Source organism: Vicugna pacos, chromosome 7 (assembly GCF_048564905.1).
Source record: "Vicugna pacos chromosome 7, VicPac4, whole genome shotgun sequence".
Classification (NCBI taxonomy): Eukaryota; Metazoa; Chordata; class Mammalia; order Artiodactyla; family Camelidae; genus Vicugna; species Vicugna pacos.
The window spans coordinates 18,915,928-18,942,570 of record NC_132993.1 but is presented as its reverse complement, the minus strand read 5'-3'; the positions used below and the strand labels follow the sequence as shown (position 1 = coordinate 18,942,570).

General features: G+C 51.7%; 1 protein-coding gene and 1 long non-coding RNA gene across 5 annotated transcripts in view; both read right to left on the bottom strand.

The window, feature by feature from the left end:
* The window catches only part of PODXL (podocalyxin like), a 48,348-nt gene extending 32,171 nt beyond the window's left edge, over positions 1 to 16,177 (bottom strand). For all 3 annotated transcript variants that reach the window (XM_072964446.1, XM_072964447.1, XM_072964448.1), the window contains exon 1: positions 15,782 to 16,177. In XM_072964446.1, the coding sequence (XP_072820547.1) occupies positions 15,782 to 15,842 (61 nt within the window). In that variant the 5' untranslated portion in view covers positions 15,843 to 16,177. The remainder of the gene's footprint in view (positions 1 to 15,781) is intronic.
* A 227-nt stretch (positions 16,178 to 16,404) lies between these two features.
* The window catches only part of LOC107033372 (uncharacterized), a 28,953-nt gene continuing 18,714 nt past the window's right edge, over positions 16,405 to 26,643 (bottom strand). For both annotated transcript variants that reach the window (XR_012074679.1, XR_012074678.1), the window contains exons 5-7: positions 18,536 to 18,618; positions 17,117 to 17,241; positions 16,405 to 16,688 (exon numbers count right to left, since the gene is read on the bottom strand). This is a non-coding gene — a long non-coding RNA (uncharacterized lncRNA). The remainder of the gene's footprint in view (positions 16,689 to 17,116; positions 17,242 to 18,535; positions 18,619 to 26,643) is intronic.

The window sequence follows — 26,643 nt, the reverse complement described above, 5'->3', positions numbered from 1 at the left end:
AGCGATGTCCCTGAAGATCCCAACTTGTACTGACCTGCTCTCAGAAACCCAGTGGCGAGAGACCAAACTGGGAAAAATATTTGCTACTCAGATTACAAGCAAGAGGATATGCCCAAATTCTTACCTATTCAAAAAACAAATTAAAAGTAAGAATAGATTTAAAAACCTAAGAGCACCACAGTCCAGTAACAGACAGGAGAGGGGTGAGTGTGGCTGGCAGTCACACAGAGGTGCCCTCCCCTCTTCCTATGGCTGGGACCATTTACTAGTGATGTTGGGGGAGGGACCACAGCCAGCCTCTCGTTCCCTGGAACCTGCATGGCACCAGGGCACCAGTGGACTCTCTCCCAGGGATGGGGCCACCTGGTGTGGTACTCCCTCTGCCCCTCAAGAGAATGGCCCATGACAGCTTGGGGCAGGAGCAGGGCCAGGGTACAGCAGACAGCAGACGCACAGGTCAGTGCACCTAACTCAGTTCCCACCCTCTTCTCAGGGGACTGACTGCTCCCATCCACAGAGCCTCTCTCTGGGCAGCCCACCTGAACTGTCTGCCTGGGGCTTTGGTGACTGTCTCCTGCCATGAGTTCACAGTAGCTCCTGCTGTGTCCCACCGGGAAGTCCTCAGAGAACAGCCCCTTCCCTCGCTATTTTAACATTTCATTGAAGAATTACACACTCAAAAAACTGCACACATAGCAGGTGTGGATGGAGCACAGCCATGTAACCAACGCTTGGATTATGGGATCAGAATACCGCATCTCAGAGCCCTCCCTGTGGTCACTTCCAGTCACTCCCCATCTTCAAGGTCGCCTCTCCTCTGAGTTAAGTATTACAGGTTAGTTTTGCCACATCTTGAATTGTGTCAGTGGAATCCCACAGTATGACTTTTGGGTCTGGCTTCGTACCCCTGGCAGTCTGTTTGTGTGATTCCTAGTGGGGTGTGTGTTGTGTGGACTGTCCGCTCGCTGCAGTATTGTATCCGTCCTACCGCTGATGGGCACTGGGTTGCTCAGACACCGCCGCTCACGCCCCCGCGGGACATAGCCTGCACATGGAGCTGCGTGGACAGGGCTGCTGCGGCCGGTCCCACGGAGCGAGGGGAGGGAGACGACAGGAGGGCGAGCCCCAGGCCCATCTCCTGAGTATCCTCCTCCCTGCCCAGGTCCCACACCCAGGCAGAATCTCAGGCCCTCCCCATGTGGGCCACTCCCCTCAGCTCTGTCATCCCAGACCCACTGCCCAGCTGGCTAGCTGTCACTCAGGTGTGAGCTTTCGGTGCCAGCAGATGGGAAGAGGTGGAGGGGCAGGAGCAGAGTGTGCAGCCAGGAGGCCCTCTGTAGAATGGAGCTGCCCTCACCACACCCCCACGCCCTCGCCCTGCATGCCAGCACAGGGCGCGTCACAGAGAGGGGGCTCCATGGAGCTCTGCAAGCCCTCCCAGAACAAGCTCAGGCCAGAGCTGGCTGCACACCCCCACCCGCCCCCATCAGAAGCTCTCCAGGTGGGGTCGGAGGGCACAACCCCGCCCCCACCCTGTAACAGGAAGCTTCTAAGTACATTCTTCGGATTACTCATTATTATAATTCTGATGCTGAAGGCAGAGGGCTAAGAGGAGAGCTTGGAATTCATCCACTGTGCCACCCAAGATCCCTGCCCTGCCTCCACCTGAGCCCTCAGGCCCCTGCTCTGCTTCCCCTCCCCACCCACATGGAGGGGCTGCCCGGGGCCAGACTCCTGCCTCTGAGCCACCTGTCACGGCTCTTCCTAATGAGAGGGGTGTGCACACTGACGGGAGGTTGGGGATAGGTGTCAGGCTTTGTGTGGGGGCGGCCAACCTGTCCAGGGAAGGGGCTCTTCCTGTACTGGAAAGACGGACTAACTTCCTTAAAACAACACCCTTCCCGGGGCCTCCTAATCCCTTTGCCTGCTGCCGACCATGTGAATTCAGATCTGTCGGAGCGGGCAACGTGCCCAGCAGCAGCCAACCCACTGGCCTGCGGGCGGGCGGGGGCAATGCCCGGGTGGCCGCGCTCACATCACCTGCCAGGAAGGGCTACCACATGAAGGTCAGGATGACAGGACAGCACCCCGAGGGGAGGCAGAGAGCCATCAGCTCATCTTCAAGATCAGTTTCAAGGACCATGTGTGTGATGTCCGTGCAGCCTCCACAGGAAGATCGAGCTCTTGGGGCAGGAGCCTGGGGCCTTGGTCTCCTTGTTGGTCAAGGGAGAGAGAACTACCTACCTTGGAAAAAAATGAACTTTTTTTTTAATATATAAGCATTGGGGGGAAATGTCAAAACACTCCAACTCTACAGAGGGGTAGGTCTGGCTGGATGGGAAGGTGAGCTGACAACACCCTGCTGTGCACTGGAGACACAACCTTTCGGGCCGAGAGCTCGGGAAAGGAGGGCAGGCGCCTGTCAGGTCCGAGGCCCAGGGCACAGGTGCACACGTGTGTCCTCTCCTCAAGTGGAGAAATTTCCTACCAGCCACCATCAGACACAGTGCATCCTCATCACTCGTAACCGTGTAAGTAGCACTGACGAGGCCTGTTGTGTGGGACAGAGTGAGCTGCCAGCCTTACCGGGGATCCCATTTAGGTCTCCCGCACCCTCTGGGGAGGGGCCCTCATCATGCTCCTTGTGGAAGAGATGAAGGCTGGGGGGCAGGAGCAGGACTTTGAGGGTGGGGGTCCTCTCCTCCCGCAACCACCACAAACCATTGCACAGGGTTGGCACCTGCCAGCACAGCCTCTCAGCGGGCCCTCTCTCCCCCAGGCGCACCCCTGCTCACTCAGTCCTGGGGTGCACACGCTTCCACAGCCAAAGCGGGAGCACATTTGGCATCCAACTCTTCCCTTAGCAGTCGGTTCAAAAACAACCTCAGTAAATATTTTTCCGACGGAGCACGTTGTCATTCCCACGCCACCTTCCCCCTCCCAAAGCCGTGAAAATAACCAGATGTGTACGGGTTTCTCAGCCGCCCCTGGAAACCTCCGCCAGGGACCAGTCTCCACTCCTGGCCAAAAACAAACAAGGGCCAGGAGCCAGAGGGAAGTCCCGCACAGACGGTGGGATGGCCGAGTGAGAAAGCTGTGAAATGGGGCCTGTGATTTTCCCAGGGAATGACCGGTTTCCGCCTGCTGGAAGCTGAAGGTTAAGGCTGCAGGCGTAGCTTTCCAGATTTCCATACCCTTTTTTTTTCCCCTGTCCTGGAGAGAAGTCTCCCCTTCCAGGAATAACACCTGCAACCTCCTTGCTGCAGCATAATCCACGTTAGCACACAGTCTCTAGACGAAATGTGCGCGCTCGGGGGCAGGGGAGGAGCGAGGCTGTCAGTCTGCTCCCATCTGACGCCCCACTGACTCCACAAAGCGGGTGAAGTAAAGCCCCAAACTCCTTCACCCGAGACTCGCGCGCGGCCCCGCGAGGTCGTGGGGGAAAGCAGACCACTCCCTGAAGGGCACAGAATCTGGATTTCCCTGGTGTGTGAAGGCAGAGGAGCTCTGCTTGCCGATGGGGAGGGGGTGGTCTGTTGGGGGTGTTGCTTAAAAAGAACAAACAAACCTCCTAAATGAATATGGCCAGACAATTGCGGGCTGGCTCCCATGTCCCCCGCCAAGGCCTGCAGGGCAAGTTAAAAGCCAGTGTTCCTTTTAAACAAAGCCAAGACGTGCTCCTGTGTTTGAGACCTTAGAGCTGGTGGAGGAAGCTCAGTTTCCTACGGGCTCCGCCTAGGGAAGTGAATCAGGAATCCCGGGCTGGAGCCAGGTGTCCAAATGGCCAAAGAGTCATCCTCCACAAGTAGTCCAAGAGGCTCCATGTCACCAGAAGGGGGGATGAAAGGTGTGAACACACACACACACACACACACAGTGATTTCATAGCTGTTTTCAGAAGAAACTGGGAGCAAAATGAAATGTTCCCCTCTGAGGTTCTGCAGGCTAGGAAAGGGGGTTAGGTTTGCATGGATCACACAAGATTGATGCTCAAGTCAGATCTGAGGCTCCAAAAGGGGTGGAGAAGGGGAGGCATCACCTTAAGTCCATGGCCTCACTTACCCCTGGCCCTACCTTTCCACATTCTCTTCACTGCTAGTCTCACTACCCACCCGCTCCAAGGTGGGTGCAGAAGCCAAGATGCCAATATGTCTGGGGCCGCAAGCACTAAGGCATCTCTCAAGTGGAAGGGGCTCCTTGAAGCCTCAAGACTAGACTCTGGGTAAATCACCATAATTCTCCTGACTTGGATTTCCCATCTGGAAAATCGGTGCAATGCTCTGGAGTGTGGCACACCCAGGAACATGGGATTTCAGAGATACTGGTCCCTTATACACTGGTCTCTGCTTTTATAGTGGTGGCATCACACCTAAAGATGCCACCGGCAGAGGAGCTGAAACTCACCCCTCAGGCTGGGGAAGCAGGGGTCAGAGAGAGGCAGAGAGCTACTGAACAGCCAGGGCCAGCTGTGGGTCAGGACACAGCCCTCCACGACTACTCCGGGTATGTTCCCTGCTGTAGAAGCCATGCAGACATCATTTTTCTCTGCATCCCTGGGTCATAAAATGTCAGAGCCAGAGGCACCCTAGACATCACAGATCCCACTCCAACAAAGGAGAGATGGGCAGACAGATGGTCAGAGTACTGGGCAGCAGGTTACACCTCCTTTGGTATCAAGAACTCTGTGGTCCAACTCCCAGTGTGGGCTATCCTGAGGGCAAATATGCCCATATGCTCCTGGCTCCAGCTCCTGCTCCCCATCCTGGCCATTGGGTGGGGAGGGGAGGCATCTGAGGTGGTAAGGTGAAAAGGAGAGAGGGGCTAGGCCAGCAAGAATCTGAAAGCCTCCGGGACACCATGGGACACAGGCATACATTTCTACAGAAGTGTCACTGGCTGGCTGTCACCAGCAACCAACTGTGATGAGAACAGCCTCCCCCATCTCCAGCCACCCCCAGTGGCTCAAATTGTGCTATCAAGTCTAGGCTCCCCCCAGTCTCCCCTGGCTGGATCCGCACACTTGAATCCAGTCCCATTATGCCAGCAGTTTGGGGTCCAAGATCATCAGGCAAGTCAGGCCTTTCAGACCACGGAGAAATACTAAGTAGCCGCCCCCTCAGTCACAGATGAGAAAACAGGCCCCCAGAGAGGATGCCTACCCCAGGCAGATAGAGCATCTGCCATTTTTTCTTTTCTTCCCTGCTCTTCATTCAGCACCCAACTCAGACCCTCCTGGGTATCTGCCTCATGCTCGCTGCCACCCACCCACACACATACACACACATAGATACCCACAGCTTAATTATCAGGAGACCCCGGGGGCAGTTACAGCTGGTGTATTGACCCAATTGCTCGAAGTGCCCATGGAATTCAGAGACGTGACTGTGTGTGGTCGGGACCAGACTTCCAGATGCCCCCCAGGCTCAGGAGCAAAGCCAAAATGTTTCTCCACCTACGTGCAACCTCCCAGGATGCCAAGGGGGAACAGGAGCCCGTGGACCAGTTCCCACCTGCCTCTCCCCGAAGCCAGCTGTACGGCACAAGCTCTCTAGTGTCCTGGCCCACTGTAACCACAGAGAAGCTGACACCTGAGTGACATCAGGACAAGAAGAAACTCTGTGTGGTTCCCTGGAGGTCTTCAGGAGAAGGGGAGACCTGGGGAGTGGGCTAACAGCAGGGACGCAGCCACACTCCACTCAGCAGCGCCCCCTAGAGCTCGCGTAAAGGAGTACATATGCCTGAGCAAGGGGACCGTGCACATCACTGACTCACCTGGGAAGGGGTGCTTTAGGCAGCTTGGGAAGCACAGGCAAGCTGGTGACCCAACAAACAAGATGCAGTCCCTCTCCAGTGGGCTTGGCTCCCCTGAATCCCGGAAAAACAACAGCCTGAGGGTGGATGAGATCCACATATCTCAGCGCGCCCTGCTTAACCAGCACTGAGGAGAAAGCCCTGAGCACCGCTGCATCTGGTGAGCCTCCACGGGTGCTGGCTCTCGGAACACCCTCTGGAGTCCCCTCCTCCGAGGCCTGGGCAGGATGACAGGGCGACAGACTCAGACGGAATTAAAAACAGAGATGCAATGCCATCATGATCAGGGGCTCAAAGCAGCAGGGGCAGAGGCACAAGAGGAAAGAAACCAGAAGTAACCAGCAAACCACGTCTGCCCCCATTGGAGCAGAGAGACTAAACGTCAAAAACATGCACAGCCACGGTTCTCTTCATCATGCCTCCAACTTCTAAGAAACGCCACCATCATTAAGCACTAAGGAGGGGTCACTAGCCTCGAATGCCACTCACTCATGCACAGACTCAGGGACAAGCAGCCCTCCTAGTGGCCACAACCTTCCTGGCAGTTTCCTAGAAAGCCCCCAGGGAAGGAGGGCCTGCTAGTCACCACATCAAGGTCCTGCTTAGCAACGCCCCCCAGACGCCGCCAGGTGTGTTTCTATGTTTGATGCTGTTTCCACCTGGTCCAGGTCTTTACATAGGACCGTCTGGGTTTTAGCTCTGACAGTCACATATCCCAGGATCTCTCTGTCCCGGGCAAACTGGGACAGTTGGTCACTACCTTCACACCGGTATCTCCCCAGTGGACGTTCTGCTGAAAAGAGGAAGGAGAAAAGGGTGCCACGGTTAAAGTATGCTTGGGGAACACAGGGTCAGACAAAGGTAACAAGGGCCATCTTAGATCATTTGAGATCCTAATACGTATTGACTTTCTAAGAAGGGGAACAGCATTTCCCAAACATTCTCTTTTACTCACAAAACAACTTTTTACTCACTTGTCAAACATTTATTGAACATAACTATTAATATCTTGAGGACTGCTAGTGTTCTCTTTGGAGTTTGGGACACAGTTCGTTTTACTGAATTGTAAAAAAAAAAATGGCAATCTGGTGCTAGCCTGAATTTACCATTTTGGTAAACCAAGGCACAGGGCAATGCTCTGCTGGGGTTTATTGTGCAGAAGCCTGAATGCAGCTCTGTGAGGAGTTCCCAGCTTCCTCCCAAATCTCACTTCGTGAGGAAGTATTTGGTTTCCTGGTTTACCTTAGATGCTGGATTGTTACCCCATGGGCCTCCCCTCCTCCCTTCCCTTCTCGGAGAAGGAAAATGTAGAGCTGGCTGTAGAAAGACTAACATCATGCTTCACTGCCTGGCTTGGACGGTGTCACTGGGAATTTGGTACAAGAGTCAGGTGAGATTGGACAAGGAGAGAGGAAGCTATAGAGGGAGAGACTCAGAGCCACATGCTGGACAGGAATAGTATAGCAGGGGCGGCCAGAGGAGCTTTATCCAAGTGAAAGAAGAGCGCAGACCATTCACAATAGCCAAGACATGGAAGCAATCCAAATGTCCACCAACAGACAAATGGATAAAGAAGATGTGGTCTATGTATCACATTACACACACACACACACACACACACACACACACACACAGGAATACTACTCAGCCATTAAAAAGAATGAAATATTGCTATTTGCAGCAACATGGATGAACCTAGAGGTTATCATACTGAAAGAAGTGTCAAGAAGAGAAAGACATATATATGAAATTACTTACATGTGAAATCTTAAAAAATAATACAAATCAACTTATTTACAAGACAGAAATAGGCTCACAGACATAAAAAACAAACTTCTGGTTACCAAAGGAGAACAGGGTGGAGGGATAAATTAGGGGTTTGGGGTTAGCAGATACAAACTACTATAGATAAAACAGATAAACAACAAGGTCCTCCTGTACAGCACAGGGAACTATACTCAGTATCTTGTAATAACCTGTAATGGAAAAGAATCTGAAGCTGCATACCTGAAACTAACACAGTATTATAAATCAACTATATTTAAATAAATTAAAAACAAAAAGGAAAGAACAAGAGCTGTGGGGCGGGAGACTCCGTTTCACAGTGTGATGGGCAGACCCTCGGGGGCGGCCAGGACCAGGGTCTGGAGGGCTTCGGGAAAGCCTGTTTTGACTTGAAGCCCAGAAGTAAAGGGCAGTGCCCCCTCGGGCTGGGATGAAAAGCACCTGGGTGGGAACTAGGAAGGTGGGGGCTGGCCATCGGAGCCCCTTCTTAGTCAAGCCCACCCTGGCCACCCTCATCTGGTCTAGAACTAACCCCCAGAACGGGGGCCTTCATCCTGAGTGATCTGGCTTGGGGCAGTCACTAATGGGAAAGGGCCACAGAGGAGAAAGCTTGGCCCAGCAAGGCCACAGCGAACGCGCCAGCTTGGGAGGGGCAGTAGCAGGGTCTGTCTCATCACACCCCACACTGGGCTAGAGTGGAAGCCAATTAAAGAAATAAAACTAAACTGTGTCAGGCACACCACTTACATGATCGCGTTTAACGCTCACTGTTGAAGGAGGCGTGATACCCATTTTGTAGCTGGGCAAACAGAGGCCCAGGAACGAGTCTGAAATCACAAGGCCTGTAACCGACAGAGCTCAGACCAAAACCCAAGCTTCTAAAGTCGAAGCCTGGGACTTGGGGCATCACGCCGGGAGATTAACTTTTCTCCTATCCTCTTTGCCAGCAGAACTCTTCTCTCAAAAGCATTCTTATGGGAGACTGACCATACAGAACAGATAAAAGCAGAGCTGCATTAAGTGGAGTGGACTCTCCAGATTGGCCTACTCTTAGTTTTCCTCTCCAGGTGTGCATCCCAAGTTCTCAGTAGCCCCTAAGACAGCTCACAGAACATCTCCATTGGGTTTAAAAGCCACTGGCCTCCAACTGCTGCTCTCACAAGTGTCCATCCGACCAAACTCCTAAGAACAGTATCTCCTACTATCTCCCTCTGCCCCGTACTTGCCCTGCTGAGATGGGAAGGAGAGGGTGTGGTACAGAAATTCTTCTTCCCCAACCAGGGATAGAGCTCCATACCTGCCCTGGCTGAGGCCCTGATCATGGGAGGTCCCCAGACCACCTGGCTCACTGGTGCAGCTCAAAACTGAAGGATTGGAGACGGAGGGAGCCAGGTTTCCCTGAGCATTACAAGGAACTGCTCCATCAGCACCAAAAGGCTGGAGCCACAGAAAACAAGGGCCAAGCTGGAATAGCTGAGCCAGAAGGTGGCAGAGCCTCAGGCCATGGGGCACAAGTGTTTCTTTCACTCGTGCAGATGCTAAGTTGATCTGACTGGCAAGGTGAGGACTGGGGGCACCTGCAGAGAAAACCAGGGAAGGTCTACAGTAGCATTTGCCAGTGACCAATTCCAATATCCATTCTTTACCTCTTCATAACCGAACCACTTTGGTTAGGCATATGAGTTCCTGAAATAAAACTCACTCTTCCTTTAGGAAAGTGCTCTTTCCTGCTTCCCTTGCAGCTACATGTGGCCACAGGACTAAGTTCTAGAAAACAGAATGTAACTGGAAGTAGTGTGTGTGGGTTTCCGGCAGGGAATCTCAAAAGAGGAGCTGCAGGCTTGTTGTTCTTTCTTCCCCGACAACTGGAGCCTGAGTAGCCACCTTGGACCATAAGGCAACATGCAAACAGTGGCAGAACCACCAAACCAGCCCTCTGAACTTCTATTATACGACAGAGATAATAACTTGCCTTGTTTAGCCCACTAGCCTTCACCCGAAGGGGAGGGTTGTGGACAGAATCAGACATGAGGCTAACACACCTCCCACACCTCTCTTCCTTCAGAGAGTCCCTGCTCCCCGTCTGCCTTTGTGTCCATTCCTCCACGGGCGGGGCCGGCCCCTCCCGCCACTTGCCTCTCTTCTGGAATCAGGTTACCATCCTTGCAGCTGGAGAGAGAGCTAGTTAGCTCTGCCACCTACCCACTCCCTTGCTCATCCAGCAGATACTTACTGACCGTCTACCACATCCAGGTGCTGCAGCTGCAGACAGCACTGACCAACAGAAGTCCCTGCCCACGTAGAACTTACAGTCTACTCAGGGGAGAGACTGACAAAGAAATGAGTGCCCGTCTGGGGAAAATAACCAGGGGTGAGAAGACCAGGGTGTAGGGGTCTGGAAAGCCTCTCTGAGAAGGCAGCATTCCAGCAAAGAGTTGAGGGAAACGCTCGAGTGAGGCCTGTGGACTTTTGGGAGAAGAGCTGCTTGTGTGATCTACTTGGATCCCTGGTGCCTGGGCCTCGGTTTCCCCCAAATGGAATGATCTGTGAGACAGAAGCTGTTTAACGCAACCTCATGCTATCCTAGCTGGAGACTCTAGCTCCAGGCAGCACGTTCAGAACAGGTTAGCACAGGAGTCAGACTGGATGGGGACAGAGGGACCCCTCTGGATAGAGCTCCGTGAACTTCTTCTATGAAGGGGGCGTGGCTTCGGCCTCACACCTATTACACTTAGTTGAAGGATTACAAAGTGTCCCTTGTAGGCTGACCTGGGTCTGGGAGCTGGAAGGTTAGAGGTCAGGCAACTGGAGGCTCCCGGGTAGGCCCGTGCATCTCCCAGGGCCTGGCTCTGGGAGGGCCCCCCGCACCCCAACCTGGAGCTGCATGGCGAGCCTTGCTCAGCCATTCCTCAGCATTCTCTGCCCCTGGGCTGAGGCCCACAGCCTTCCGGCCATGACAATTGGCGGACGGGGTGCCACCCTGCACCCTGGCCCTAGGGAAGTTGGAGGTGGCTGACCCGTGGGGGATAAGGCTACAAAGGAAGAGAGGGTGGTGGTGGTGTGTGTCGGGGAAAGGGGTGGGGACAGCGGGAGGATAGGTGGCTGAGCTAAGCCAGGGGTCTGTACTGGCCACTGCTAGGGTGGTCCAGGGTGGGGCTTGGAGCCAACACAGGGATTGGGTAGAGACATGTGGGGAGGGGCCACTCCTGAATCTGCAAATGATGCTGTACTTGTGCATTGGTCCTCGAACAAGCATTTCTCACCAGCTCTTTGTTCCAGTTTCTGATTGCAGGCTGTGGACACCACAGAAGCTCACAGGCAACAGGAGACATACATACAGTCACGACACATGGAGCTTAACTTGCATAATAAAATGACTCCAAGCCTCAGTTTACCCTGATGGTGGAGGGGTGTGGAGAGAACCTGAGCACAGTACAAAGTTGTCACCATCATGCAGCCATTTCTCAACAGGGTTTTAATGAGTTTCTCCAGGGCCCAGGGGAGAGTGAGCCCTGAGGCAGAGTCCACTTACTAGTACCTATTACTGCATACACTTGCACACATGTCCCTGGGAAGCTGTCATGCGGAGAACCCAGGAACTTGAGTGAGTGAACACTCCCCCTGGTCTGCATCCCCTCATATGAAAAATGAGGGGGTGTAGAAGATGATTTCCAGAAGGCTCCCAGCTCTAGAATTCTGTGTTCTATGATTTTCCAGGTTATTTAGAAGTATTTGCCAACTGAATTCTATTTTGAACATCCCACGGGCTGCCTACTTGAAAGAATCTTATGGTCAACACTGTGGCAGATATAAAGAGGCTCCTTGTAATGTATCTTTCGTGTAGATTTTCTTGAAGGCTTTGCTTAAAGAGATTACCTATAGTCCGTGAGGCCCGAAGAGTCGCAATCCCAGATCTGCCACCTCACCTGATCTCCTAACAGCCCCACAAAGTGGACGAGACACATGACAAGCAGAGAGACCGCCACAACCTCACTGGTGTCCCTGGGAACAGGTCGAGATAGGAAAAACCCCACCACACACACCCAGTGGAGCATCACACCTTGGTGGGGCACAAATAGGAAGTGAGCTGAGGAAAGAGCTCTCAGCCTCTGATGAAGGCTCCAGGCGGGCTTGGGCCAGTGCGCAGGGGGAGGGCAGAGGAAGGTCACCTTCCTTCAGTAATCTGGGAGGATGTCCATTCGGCCTGCACTCAGCAGACCTGCAGAGGGCCCCCGAGGAGTGAAGAAGCCAGCTCTTCCCAGGAAAGAGGCAATCTAAATCCCAACACCCCTCCCAAGAAGTGCAGCTCAAAGTGCAGCGAGCAGTCCAGGGGGGTCCTCCCATTCCCCTTAGGAGCGGAGGGCCTGGAGCTGAGCTGTCCTCACAGGAGCCACCGGTCTGGTCCAGATTCCTAAGCCTGGAAGCCCCGACGCTCTGCGGTGGCTCCCACCAGCTCTGGCTGCTGCAGAAAGAGCCCACTAGCTGGCATCACTGCCAAGGTATAAGGCGGCCTCAGGCTCACCACTTCCAGAGAGCCTGAAGCCAGGGGCTGGGACCAGTTCCCCTCAGGTCCATGGTCCAGATAACATTTCCTGAGCGACTGCTCAGTGCCCAGTGCTGCACCGGGCCCTGGACAGAGATGACTATGCTGCTGGCCCAGCCCTGAAGGGGTCACCCCGTGGTGGGGGAGACACCCACAAAGACCCTGAAACATCACTGTGTTCCATCTAGGAAACCAGGGAAGGCTTCTCAGCAGCGCTGGTATCTGAGGATGGAGAGGGTCAGCTCTCCAGGAATTCGAACAAGGTGGAGTCCCCTCTGCTCTCAACTTTTGAAGGGCAATGGTATCAAAACCTCACTCAGCAGGAGCCCCGCCTCTCCCTTTAAACCTGGATTCCTGAGGAAAATGCAGATGCAGGGTGGGAGGTGCCTCTCCCCCACCTCGGTACCCTGCCTCCTCTAGGTCCAGGGCGACCCCCAGAGGACCCTCCTGAGCAAGCCAGGTGCCACTCCTCTGCCTCTCCCTCGGGGGCCACACCCTGCAGCCCTGGCCCTCACCCTTTCCCAACCTCTTCCTCAATCCCACCTCTTCTCAGTCTGCTTAAATCAGTCTCCTCCCAGTAGGAGACTCTCCCCCACCCATGTCTTGCTCACTTCTGCCTCAAAGCCATGCCCAAGTAGCCCCAGGCTAGGAACACCCACCAACGCCCAACCCCATCCCAGGGAATGCTCTTTAAGTTCACCTCCTCCTCAAAGCCTCCCGGCAGTTCCCTGACCCCACTTCAAGAACCCCCACCATGCCCCCAGCTTCTGGGCTGTGTCTTCGCTACATCCCGCAGTGCATTCAGCCTCAGCCACCCTAGGAGCGGTCTCCCACTCCATGCTGACCCTTCTACTTTAAAATCCATGTATAACCACCACTCTCTGCCTCCTGCAGGAAGCTCTGCCGGGCTTACCCCTTCCCAAACCGTACTGCTTTTGCACATACACCTCCCTTTCCCACACCATGCAGCACTTAAGCTTTAGTTTTTAGGACTACTTAGCAACTGACCCACAAACAGAGCAGAATCGTGATGCTGGGGGGAGCCTTAAACCTATCAAGCCCTCAATATGCATGCTTTATTTATCAAAATTGCTAAGATTTTTTAAAGCTCTGACCACAACAGCAAGCTCATTAACACGTTAGCTCTTATCTTCAGAGCAACTTGCAACATGGAGATTTGTTACCATTTCATGGAGGCTCAAAGAGGCTCACCGGCTGGTCTACAGGCAAGCAGGTCTGTCTGATCCAAAGTTTGAGGGTTTGGATCAGACAGACCAGGGTTAGCTGCCTTTCCCCTGCCCAGGATTCACCCATCAAATGACTTGATCAGACCAAGAGACTACTAAGTCAGCCTGTCCTTTTGGCAGAAGCCCAGAAATGTTTTAACGGTGAAATTACAGGCCCTTCTGCTCTTTCATTCTATCTTACAGGTAAGGAAACTGAGGCTCAGAGGTACAACTCGCCATATGGTTCAACCAAGTGGTATCAAACCAAAAAGTGCCAAAAAGGGATCTAATGGGTCATCAGCCCTGGGTTCAATGCTGTTGACGCCACAGGCTGTGTGATCCACCTATATGGGAATGTAAGCTCCCAGGGCCCTGTCGGGGATAACTCCTTCCTTCCACTATAAACCTTGCTTAGAATTGAATCACAGGATTCCAGCAGTTTGGAGTCTGCCATCCCAGGTGACTACCTCCCAGTCGGCTGTACCTTCAGAAAGGCAGAGATGGAGCAGTCCTGAGTCCCGACAGGAGGGTGTAAAACCCACCACAGCCACTAAACACCAAGCTTGCACCTCTCAGCCTTTTCTGGCCTCGACATATGAAAATAATAATAATAGTAGTAGTTTTAGTTTCCTAGTAGTTTTCCTTTGCCAGTTTAACTTTTCAAAGCACTTCCCTTTCTCATCACATATTGTAATAGCGTTTTAGGGATTAGTCACCCGGACTAAGAAAGGCAAGGTGATTTGCTGGGTTAAATTTGTTTCCTTCTTCACTACATTTATGTACCACACATCAAGCTCCTGCCATGTGCCCTGCCCCGTGCTAGGCCTGAGGAGAGCTTCCTGGAAGAGACAGGGTTTCTCGGCAGTGCCCAGACGCCAGGGAAGACAGTCCCAGCCTTGAAGCCGGCAGTGAGCTGGGCTTGGGGCTTTTCTTCCAGAGCCTCTCTTCTTAGGGCAGAACACCCGGAGGGTGTCATCCCACAGCCCCCACCCTCTCCTCCCAGCTCAGCCTCTGTAAGCTCAGCAGCACTGGGACTAGCCCAACCTTCCTGAAACAGCCCACCTCCCTTCTGGGTGCTGCTAAGAGGCTCCTTGCAGAAAGGGTGCATGGGGGGCCCACACTGAAGTCTGACTGCCCTCCAGGGAGCAGGGCTGAGGACAGCTGCCACATTCCAGCATCTTCTCAGCCTTGCAGGTTGTGCACATCTGCAGTGACTGCCATCCTCAGAGCTGTTCCGATCTTTCCTCAAACTGCAATCCCTCCTCCAGGGGTGCACACCCTTCACCCACTGGCTGTGCCAGTCCCTCTCAGGCCAGGCTGTGGAGTCAGGGCCACCCACCAGAGGATGCCCAAGCCTACTTGCTCTCTGAGTGCCAGCCCCTTCCCACCACCAGAGCTCCCTGTGGTGTAGAGAAGACAGTGTACTGCCATTCCATCCCATCCTCCCCTTAAGAGTTTAGTCCCAAACACCAGCACTGGCCAGCAGCAGGGTCCCTTCCTTGTCTGGGCTGTCACCACAGCCCTTCTGTCCTAGAGTGGGAACATCACTCTTTCTCCCCGAAGACACCTGCTCAGGTGGGCAAGAAAGAAATGAATCTCAGCTTTTCTTAGAGGCTTTGGGACACCACCCCCGTTGCCCTGGATTTTGACCTTTAGGAAAAATACGGAAAATGTTTCTAAGGCACAGCCCAAGCCTGCTTCATGAGAAGGTCCTGTTTCTACCAAGGGGTTGGAGGGAATTTCACCTTCCTGGCCATGCACTGAAAAGGGAGCTGTTTCTTTGGTGACAATGGACGCCGGGGCCCACTCAGGTGAGTCTGGAACTGTGGAAGGTCCACTTACTCCCAACCCCCCTCCACCTAGCCCAACAAGGGCCCAGGTGGGCTAATGCCGCTAGGGAAAAAAAAACTCTCCGAATGCGAAACACGCAGCCCTCGTGGGCCGTTAGAGGAGGTTGGTCACCTGCTTCAGGGACTTCCTCATGAGCTTCCAGCCTGCCGCCTTGCCTGGAATTAACGACGACACAATACCGTCCCATACCCCCTCCAACACAGAGAAAAAGGGTGATCATACTCTGGGCGTCCCGCGGAAGCGTGGAGACCCACAGCGCCCACCCTTTCCCGGCAAACCCGTTCAGCGCCGGCGCTCCTCTGTTTGCCCCAGCACAATCCACCACCGCTCCACCCGGATGGACACCGGGACGATCTCCGCTCGGGGCCCGACACCTGCGGCGTTCTCGGGGTGGGAAAGGGCTTGGATGGTGCAAGATCAGAGATCCACGTATGGCCCCAGCTAGTGGTGCGCGGAGGGACTGCTCCGGGTCCAGCCACGAGGCGCGGCAGGTTTCCCAGCAGCCCGCCCCGCTGGGGCACACCAGCATGATGGGGGTCCCGGCGGAGCTCGGGCCACCACTCACCATTTTGCCAGAGCGACGGGAGCAGCAGCAGCAACGCCGAGAGCACCAGCGCGGAGGTCATGGTGTCCTGGCCTCCGGCCCAGAGCAGGTGGCTGCGGACTTGGCTGAGGGGCCGGGCGGCCGGGCGGCGGGAGCGTGGGCGCCTCTCGGGGAGGCCTGGCCGTAGATTCGGCGGCCGGGCGGTGACCCGGGACTCCCGAGTCGCGCTCCGGCTGCCCCTCCTCGAGGCCGCTGCAGCAGAAACCGGCTAAGGCGCAGAGCCAGGCGGCAGAGGAGCGGCGGGCGGCTGTGTCACCGGCGGTATCTGCGCGGCTGCGGCCAGGCCGGCGACTGCGGCGACTCCGGTCCCGTCCGCGCCGGCACCCGCCCCGTCCCCTCCTCCAGGAGCGCGCGGGCGGGGCGGGGCGGTGGGCCCGGGCGGGGCGGCGCTGGGCAGGGAACAATGAGCAGAGGAGGAAACTCCGCCCTGGCGCGCGGCGGGCGGGGGAGCACGGCGGGCTCCGGGCTCCGGGCGGGCGGCCCCGGAGCGGGCGGGGGTGTGAGCGTGTGCACTGGGAGGCGAGGCGGCGGGGACTCCGGGCGCGGGATAGCCCTCTGCCCACCGGGCGCGCAGGTGTCGCCAGCGGTGCCTCTGAGAGTGTCCGGCGGGACCCCCTACACTGCCGAGGTCCTTGTCCGCACAGATCCGGAGCTAGGGCCCATGGCTGTGTGTTCGCTAAGGAGCATTCCTGGCCTCCTGGCTGCAGCGCGTTCTGCTGCAAAGCCCGAGAAGCACGTCGCCCACTTGCCAGGTGCAACTCACCTGCGGGCGGGCGCACATCCTATAAGACTTCTGAGCAAGTCTGTGATATAAGGTGTGCGTGGGGCAATCTGGACTTAGTTGCTTTACTTCTCAAGCCGACCTCACCTGTGAATAGAAGTGATGGCAAAAATAAAAAAAACCCCCAAAAGACAAATTTTTGAGGGATTAATATGTGTCAGTTTGTGTTCTAAATGCTTTGCATATATTAATTCATTTGCTCTTCGCAACAGCCATGTTTTTGGCCTCATTTTAAAGACGGGGAATAGAATGAAAAAGAGGTTTAAGAAACTTGCTTGAAATCACGTAACTGGTAACTGGCAGACCTGCTTCTAAAACTAGTGTGGAGAAATAGTTTGCGCAGTGCCTGGCATATAGTAATTGCTCAAAAAGTATTAGCTAGTGATAATAAAGAAAATAAACACTTAGGGCTTGGAGCTCAAAACCCAGCTGCGCCCAGCTATTAGTTGTAAAACCCTGGCCAAGGTACTCCATGTGCTTCGGTTCTTTCCATCTGTAATATGGAGATAACTCACCTCATAGGGTTGCTAAGAGACTTAACTAAGATGAAATGCAGGACGAGCGCTTAACACAAGGCGAGGAACGTAGTCTCCAGGAATGAAGTGGCTCGCGCTCCATGTCATAGGAGAAATTTGCAAACCTGGGATGGAGATGGGAATTGAATTTCATAAGCCGAAAGAACAAAGAAGTAACCCTCGTTTTTTGGGGGGGGTCGTTTTGTTTTGTTTTGTTTTGTGTTTAAAAAAGGTCCTTAAGAATGCAGATCCTGGAAACCCCTGAGGAGGAGGCGCACGGGTGGCGCCGGGGCGGGAGTCGGAAGGGGGAGGGGAAGCAGACCCAGAGAAGGAGGGGTGATTAACTCTGGGGGCGGGGGCTAGGATTTGGCTCACGTGACTCCTGGGTTGATAATTTGGAGTCTTTCTGCCTGAGGGGTCTGGGAGGGAAGAGGGGTTATCCCCAGGCTCAGCCCGGTGCCAAGGACAGTAGACTCCTTGAGGGCCTCAAGCGGGCTGCACGCAGGCGCTGTCCAAAAGGCACAGCATCTTTGGAGCCGCGAAGGAAGCGCTGAAGCCCTGGCAGGGGTTCCGCGGGGGATAGCTGGCCTGCCGGTTTGCATCAGGAAGTTTCTGCAGGATCGTTCTGGCCCCGTTTTCCACGCCCCATATGGCAAGGACAGAGGGTGTTCCCTATAAATACTGTGGGATGTGTTTGTGTGTGGCTATCTTTGATGTTTTTTAGTACTGTTCTAATATCCATGCCAACAGAAGGCTTGTTTCTCTTTCTGAAACCAAGCAATACACTTTTTTTTACATGAGATTTAAAATTTTCTTATTGTGTGCTCTCTGACATAAACAGTGTTTTGCACTCAATCAATTGCTCCAAAAACCTAGAAATGAGCAGGTTAACTTTGCAAAGGGAGAGTGTCTACTTCAAATGCACACAATTTGGGATTGGTCCCATTACCAGATCATGCAGAATTAAAATGAGAGCAGACACCTAGGCATAGGAAACTGGCAGCTCTTTCAGCTCTTTGCAGCCGAAGACTCAGCAAAACCAGAATTGCACCGGACCCTCCCCAGTATCCAGCAGCGCCCCCTCCCCCCACCTTATGCAGGTGGGGTCTTCAGGAATGAGTCTCGCCAGGCTTAGAGATCACAGTCAGTGAGTGAACAGAACTGCCCCAGGTACATGGCCTGAGCCCTTGGCCCCCTTTAACACAGTGCTGCCACTAGCTAGTTCACCGGCCCAGAATACTTGAGCTCACAGTCAAAAGCCAAAGCACTCTGTAGATGCTAGTCCATAATCCTTCTGAGATTTATTACATTTTGGTTATATGTATGCATGCATTAGCTCCCCAAGACTTTCAACTTTTTTTTTTGGCATTAGACAATTAAATTTATTAACATATTACTTTGAAATAATTTTAGACTTACGGAGACTTGCAAGAAGAGGACAAAGAATTCCAGTATCCCCTTTACATTGCTTCCTTTAAGGTTCGGATCTAAAAAAACATGGACTACGGCACAATGACCAAAATAAGAAAATTAACATCAATTCAATACTTGCTAGTTTTAGACCTCAATCAAATTTTGTAACCCTTTTGGCTAATACACTTTTTCTGGTCCAAGAACTTATCCAGGACCCTATGTTTCATCTAGTTTTCACATCCAATTTCTTCTCCAATTTATTGGAGTAAAGACTGTTCCTCAGTCTTTAACTTTTATGACGTTGACACATGCTTTCAACCTCTTAACGTGGGGTCTCTACTATTCATCTGCTTCCTCAGACCACTCAGAACAGCACATCACATCATAGGTACAGATACAGATACAGATACGGAATGCAAACATGAATGCCAACTGGTAGATATTACACAGGAACCTACAGCTCAAGGTTTAAAGTGGTTTTTCCCATGGTCCCTGTCAGTCAAATTTAGGGGTCATGATTCTTGGCCCCATGTGGGATTTGGTGATGTTGCTGACCTCTTCCTTAAACACAGGTTTGATAAAGTCCTCTTGATCCTCATCCCAAATGACTTTAATCTCCAGTCACCACATCTGCATCTGGGGTGGGACAGAGCCTCCAGCCACCACACCTCCCAATAAAAAATAAAAGCACACATCCTCGGGCCACAGCACCTGTTCAGAAGGTGCCAAGCATGCTTTTACTTCAGTTTTCTAATCCCTGACCTCTGTGTCCCTTGTGGACACAGAGTGGTAATTCATTCATCTTTAAATCCCAGTACCTAGTACAGTGGTGCCCTCCCCCAAGAAGGCATTCAATTCCAAAGGCTAAATAAAGAAGTGGTTGCATTTTATCTCCGAGGCTGGGCTTTATCTCTGACTGCCAAGTTGTGTGATTCTATGAATATTAGCTGAGGTTCAAGATGGGCATCTTCTCCCCAAAGTCATACACTTACCTATTCTTCTTCAGCAATATCTACTCTAACAGCATCCTATGGCAGGTTCTGTGCACAGCGCTGAGAATGCAAATGCGGGCAGCACAGCCTCCGCCCTCTCAGGAGAGAAGCAGTATCTGTACACAAGCAGAGCTGAGGTCCAGCAGACACGGGGGAAGCAGAGAGCAGGACAGGCTCAGCTTCACCTCGGGAGGTCAGGGACGGCTCCTGAGCAGGGTCTTAGAGCAGGAGCAGGACTTCACAGGGGAGGAGTGAAAGCAAAGGCACTTTAGGCAGGTGAAGCAATGTGTGAAAGGGAAGAGGGGACCTGAGAACTGCAGACAGGTGTTTTGCCTTAAGCAGAGTGCAGGGTTTGTGGGCAGTGATGGAAGATGAGGCTGGAGAGATGGATGGGGTGAGATTCTTAGACAACGGAGAATCCCCAAAGAATAATAAGCTGCAGGAGACAAGACTAGCCTTCCAGAACAAGATCCTTCCAGCTGTAGTGGGCTGAAGGCTCAGTGGGCAGGTGCGAGACTAGGGGTGAGCACAGCGCTTTGGGAGGCTGACGCACCTGTCCCTGAAGGGTCTGAGCTCAGACAGTGGCAGTGAGAAAGAAGAGGAGGAGCCTGATGCCAGAGATGTTTGGGGGGCAAAACTGATAGAATTTAGTGACCCATCAGTGTGGACGTGGTGTGTCATGCACTGTGTGTGGCGTGCTGAGGGCGTGAAGCCATGGAGGGAGTCTGGGAGTCTAGGTTTCCCACTTGCGTTACTGGGTGGATTATCTGAGTGCCACAATTGAATGTCACTAACTGAGGTGGAGAAGATAAGAAAAGTTAAGTTTGGAAGTAGAAAGTGATGAGTCCCATTTTGAACATGTTGACCCTGAAGACCCATGGGGCACTCAGGGGCCATGTCTAGAAGTTCTGTCTGTAACATGGAAGCTCAGTCTGAGGTCAGGACAGGAAACAGTGCACAGGCAGGGGTTGTAGCCAAGGCTTCCTGTAGCCCAGGAAGCTCTGCGGTGAGAAGGGGAGAAGCTGGAAGCAGAGCCTTTCAACACTCACAGAACAGGCTGAGGAAGCGGAGATGCGGAATGAGGAGCTGCCTAGGAGGTAACCGAGAGAGAAGGGTGCCATGGAAACAGAGGGAGGAGAATGTTTTAGTAAGAAGAAGGTGGTCTTGTGTCACCTGCTGCAAAGACTGAAATCTACCAACTGAATCTGGCAATGAGAAGGTCACTGGGAATTTTACCCTGAGTGATTTCAGTGACATGCAATAACTTGGGGGAGTGTGTGGAGCTGAGGAAACAGAGCCATTGAGTGTGGATGTGAAAGGAAGGAGGGAAAATGTGGGGTCGAGGGAAAAGTTTGTGTGTACTGGTTCATTGTAAAATTGGAGAGGCACCCATGATTACAAGCTGACAGGAAGAAGCCAGTGGAAAGGGAGAAACCACAGCAGATGAGATGTGAAGCAGAGATAGAAGGACTACTCAGGCAAAAGAACTTTGTTGCTGAAAGTATGGGGTTGGGATGCTATCTGCATGGCAGATGAGGAATGGCCTTGGAGTGAGTCAGCTGGAATTTGAATCTCTGTTCTGCAATTTAATAGCTGTGTGACCTTGGGCTTTTACTTAGCCTCTCTGAGCCAGAGCCTCCTCCTCTGTAAAATAAGTAATAGCATGAATCTTGCAGAATCACTGTGAAAAAGTGAGGGAGTTCATGATGCCTAGTGGACACTCAACAAATGGAAGGGAATATTCTTGTGTTAGTAGAGCTGCTTCACTGCTTGCATCTTTCCTAGTGCTTTCACTCCTGTGAGGAGCAGGGGCAACAGGGCAATTATTCTGTGTTCTTTCCTGTCGCTTCTCCTCTGCAGACATTCTCCCTCCCAGAAGTTCTACATTCTGGATCACAAGAGCGGGTCGTGCCCCAGAGCAGCGGGTGGGGAGGTTTTCCCACTGTGGTTGCATCCATGCAAGCCAGGGGTGTGGGTTGCAAAACCAGGCTGTCCCTTCTCATCAAAAGCAATGGGACTGCTTGTATCAGGGCGCCCAGGACACGGCCTAGCACCTAACTGTAATCTTCAGAATTCCTGAACACTTCAAATTCAGGGAAACCCTGGGGGCTCAGTGGATGTTAGAGGCCATGGCCCAACGCCATCATCACATAGGAAAAAACTGGGGCCTGGAGAGTTGAGCCGACTTGTCCTCACACAGCTGGTAAGCAGCACTGGTTCCAGAACCAGTCTAGAACTCCAGCCACTGTTCTAACGTAGCCCATGGCTTGGGCATGAATTATCCACATTCATGACATTCATCTGGGTCACAGTCTGTGGATCTCTCAACTCAGAAAGTCACAGGTCACACAGCAGGAGCAAAAGGAGATGTACCATGGAGAAGGGACTAAGGGAGGGAGATAAGAATCAATTCCTAAATTAACTGGAAATAAAAGAAGCCCGAGGCACCTGCTTCCTCTCAGTCTTCCTGATAGGTACACCCAACCTGCTCTCTAGTCTCATCACCCACGTAGCCCCTGATCCTCCTCCCTGCCGCCCCCCACCATTCCTCTGCCTGGTGCAGTAAAACAGCACACAGTTAGCTTCTTCCACCCTGGAGGCTGACCAGGGCCAAAATGTGTGCTTGAGTAGGACCGCGTGGGGCTTTGCCTGTATTCTGGGCACGTGTTAAACACTACTTTCCTAAAGTGATTTAATCATCATACAGTCTGGAGGTGGAAATACATTACCATTAATCCATTTTGCAGATGAGGAAATAAAACCTTTTTGTCCCTGCATCCCCTGAAGGTAGATGTCGCTTTACTGTGTGGCCCTCCTCCCTGGATGTTGACATGCGTGTGTCTAATTTCCCCCGTGAGCTCTGAGCACCTTGAGGAAAGAGCTGTGTCTAGGTCCCCTCTGTACCCAGCTCAGCATCTTGTAACCTCTCCACCTCCTCTCCTGCTTCCACTCCACCTGCCACCAGAGTGTTGTCCTTGGAATCAGATGTAACAGATCCCATTCCTCACCTGCTCAAGCTCTTGGCTGCTCTCCTGTTGCCCAAATTCCCAAACCCAGCATTCAAGGCCTCCAAATTTTGGCCCCAACTAACATTTCCATCTTCTCCCACTGAGAGGGAGAAGGCTCTTTAGATTCAACTCCGTCGCTCACTTTCGCTCTCAAATCTGTCTTTGCCTTTGCTTCTCCTTGTGCCTGGAATTAACCTACTTTCCACCTGTCAGTGTTTGAAGGCTCAGATTTGATACAGCCTATTGGGATCTGGCCCCTACCTCTCAGATCATAATCATCTCCTCCTCTGGGTTCCCCTTGCCTCAGGTTAGTACCTTAACTCGCTGAGTTCACGTATTTTTTTGTTAGTTATATACAAATACACTGTGAGTTCTTTCCTGGAGGGCAAGAGGCTCACTTTCTTTATTTGTGTGTTCATTCTACACTTAACATGGCTGAAGTTGGCTTCTGATAATAAAATCAATGTGAATAATATCTAGAGTTTGCTGATCCTTCCCACGTGTGCTGGCACGGAGCTCGGGCTTTTACATGCGTCACCTCACTGAGTCTTTTCAACAAACTCGTGAGATGCAGTTATTAATCCCATTTTATTAATAAGAATCTGAGGCTTTTACGGAAATTAAGTAACTGGCCTAAGATCACACAGCTATTTAGTGGAGTCAGGATTCGAACCCAGCAGCCTGACTCCTAAAATTATTATACTACTCAGAGAGTGAATAAATGTGTGAATGAATAGTGATCCTCCTTGTACTGTAATTTTGCCTGCTGTGCCTCATAAACAGGGTTAAGATGACATATCTGCCCCTAGGAGCAAGCTAAAACACACAATGAGTTCATACCAGGCGATGAGTGTTTTTCTCAATTCAAGAAATAATTGGTTTACCCACACAACCCCTCCTACACTTGTCAAAACCTGCACCCCTGTCTCCCCAAAGAAGCCCATTCAACTCAAATAAAAATTAACACAGCCTCAGCCTTACAATTTTCTGCTACTGAAACCTCATTATACGATACACATGAGCCACAGACCATGCCCTGCATTGAAGTTAAACACGTGTAAGAACTTTTCATTTAATCACCGGATCTTTCATATCTATGGGCTGCCCACTCCCTCTGCGAAAGTCAGAATTGCTGTACCACTCCCAGTGTTTTTATACCACTGCTCCCCAACTCTCCCCTTCTCATTCCCAAAGATCTTCCAAACTGCCTTAACTGGTTGGTATTTGTTAAAGGTTTTTATTCACTCTTCCTGGTAGCTTGATTCGCAAAACCCAGGTTTATCCGACCCCATGTTTACTTCTGTTTTCGGTGGATGCACTTCATTTGGGGGCCTTCCATCTAGGGGAAAGATCAAGTCCAGGTGACCTTGTTCCTTGCTCCAGAGGTGAGTAAAGCTACAGGAGCCCTGTCAGGACCCACAGGGACAGGGCTGCAGATCTGCAAAGATAAACAAGCTGGCCAGATATGGACGAATGACAGCTTCAGGGCGGGGCTGGGACGCAGCACTGGAGGTTCCCATGACTTCATTAACCTCTGAAGCATTGTTCTTCCCCCATCACCAGGGCATTGTGATAACATTTACACACTCAGAGTGCACAGCTGGGGTGGTAGGATCTGCCTCTGTGCAGCAGGAGACAGTGCAGAGCCCACAGCTCACACTGGGAAGAATCCTGACAATCAAGTAGCTCAGAGGCTTGAATGAAATTCCAGGTTCAGAGAATCCGCGCTTCAGAAGTTCTTTCCTGACACCTCTTCCTTCACAGCAGGGATGGTTCATGCATTTCTAGATTGATTTCTCTCTGTGTAGTTCTGGCCTCCTGATGGCACTCAAAGATCCAGGAGGCCACGGACCTCTCTCTGTGTTCACTCGTCCACTCCCAGGGCCTAGCACCGTGCCTGGCCACAGGAGGTGCTCAAGAAATACTGGTTGGATAAATGAATCAAACTCCAAGGATAATTTAAAAACAAAAAGTTGTATTTCTATTCTTTGTTTTACCATCATCTAACTCATGATATGGGAAAAGTCCCTGATCAGGAAGTGTTTCCTTATCAGCAAAATGAGGCGGGGGGTGGGGCGAATATCTGCCCTAACTCCTATTCAGAGATGCTTCAAAACTCCAGAGGCAAACGTTGTTGAAAACCTTTGAGAAATACATTCTTTGCAGCTATTACTAATTACCATGATTCTTACTATTCATCATGTGCTCAGTCTCTCCTGGACTTTGCACACAGGTTGATGTGGCAAATCATTTTAACTCCAGGGACGAACACACCGTGTTCTACCATGGAGCACCGCCAGGTTGTTGTAAACCCTCAAACCACTGGGGGACAGTTTGTAGACGCATTCTCTGTGCTGTTTTTAGCGGAGCCCTGGATCTGCCCCCTAGACCCAGAGATGGTAACGCATGTAGGAGGGTGTGAGGGTCAAGACCCGGAGGTCTGCCCCTCTGTCCTAAGGTAGGACTGTACCTAGTTCATTCTGAATGAGGCAGTGTTCTTCCCTGCTTTCACAGGGAGCCCCAGGAGAGTGAATTTCACAGCTTGCTTCACCTCTCAGGATGGGTCTAACAGTCACTGTGTCCGAGGCATTCCTGTATCCGAGTTCTATCCGGACTGGGAGCTTACTCGGTAAAACAGCTCAGACACTTCAGAAGAAAGCCTGGGCCCAGGATTAGTCAGAACGTTTCCCTGGGGCCCACTTCCCACAAAAAGCACCCCTTTCCCCTTCTGACGACTAACGTGGCCTTTGTAATAGCAGTCGCCTCCTGCAGGTCAAAAGACTGCACTGTCTCTGCAGCTGTTGAGGACTGTGTTCTGACTATTCCGACCACATACTCAGGCCTAGGCTCCTAGGCTTCCCCCACCTGCTGGATGCCCCACGTCCCCAAACCCTACGCTTCGACACTGAGGACCATTCCCCAAGACCACTCTCGTTTCCACCACTAACTCATCAGTGCTTTCCCCTCCACTTTCGAAACCAAAAATCCACCTGTGGCAGCAAGGTTTTACTTGGAACTGTAGGGCACTGAACACAAGGGGACTCATCGGGCCACAGAGAGTCAGTGAGCCTGGGACTCCCCAGATTTCTAACCTGGGACTCAGTCCTTGAAGATGTGTTCTTCTTAATGCAAATCAAAACTACAATAAGCTATCACCTCACACCAGTCAGAATGGCCATCATCAAAAAGTTTACAAATAATAAATGCTGGAGAGGGTGTGAAGAAAAGGGAACCCTCCTACACTGTTGGAATGTAAATTGGTGCAGCCACTATAGAAAACAGTATGAAGCTTCCTTAAAAAACAAAAAATAGAGTTACCCTATGATCCAACAATACTCCTCCAGGACATATATATGGAAAAGATGAAAAAACTCTAAATCAAAGAGATACATGCACCCCAATGTTCACAGCAGCACCATTAACAGTGGATAAGACGTGGAAGCAACCTAAGTATCCATTAACTGGATGACTGGATAAAGAAGTTATGTGTTTGTGTGTGTATGTGTGTGTGTGTATATATATGTGTGTGTATGTGTGTGTGTGTATATATATGTGTGTGTGTGTGTGTGTGTGTATATATACACACACACATACATGTGTATACACACACACACACAATGGAATATTATTCAGCCACAAAAAAGAATGAAATATTGCCATTTGCAGCAATTTGGATAGACCTAGAGAATATCATACTAAGTGAAGTAAGACAGACAAAGACAAATATCATATGACATCACTTATGTGTGGAATCTAAAAATAATACAAATGAATTTATTTACAAACAGAATCACAGACATAGAAAACAAATTTATGATTACTAAAGGGGAAAGCTGGGAGAAGGGATAAATTAGAAGTTTGAGATTAACAGATATACAGTACTATATATAAAATAGATAAACAACAAGAATTTACTTGTAGCACAGGGAACTATATTCAGTATCTCGTAATAACCTATCATGGAAAAGAACTGAAAAAATATATATATAACTGAATCAATATGCTGTACACCTGAAACTAACACAGTATTGTAAATCAGCTATACTTCAATCTTTAAAAGGTGAGAAAAAAAGATATGTTTTTCTTCCTGTACCAGGTAAGTTTAATAATTATA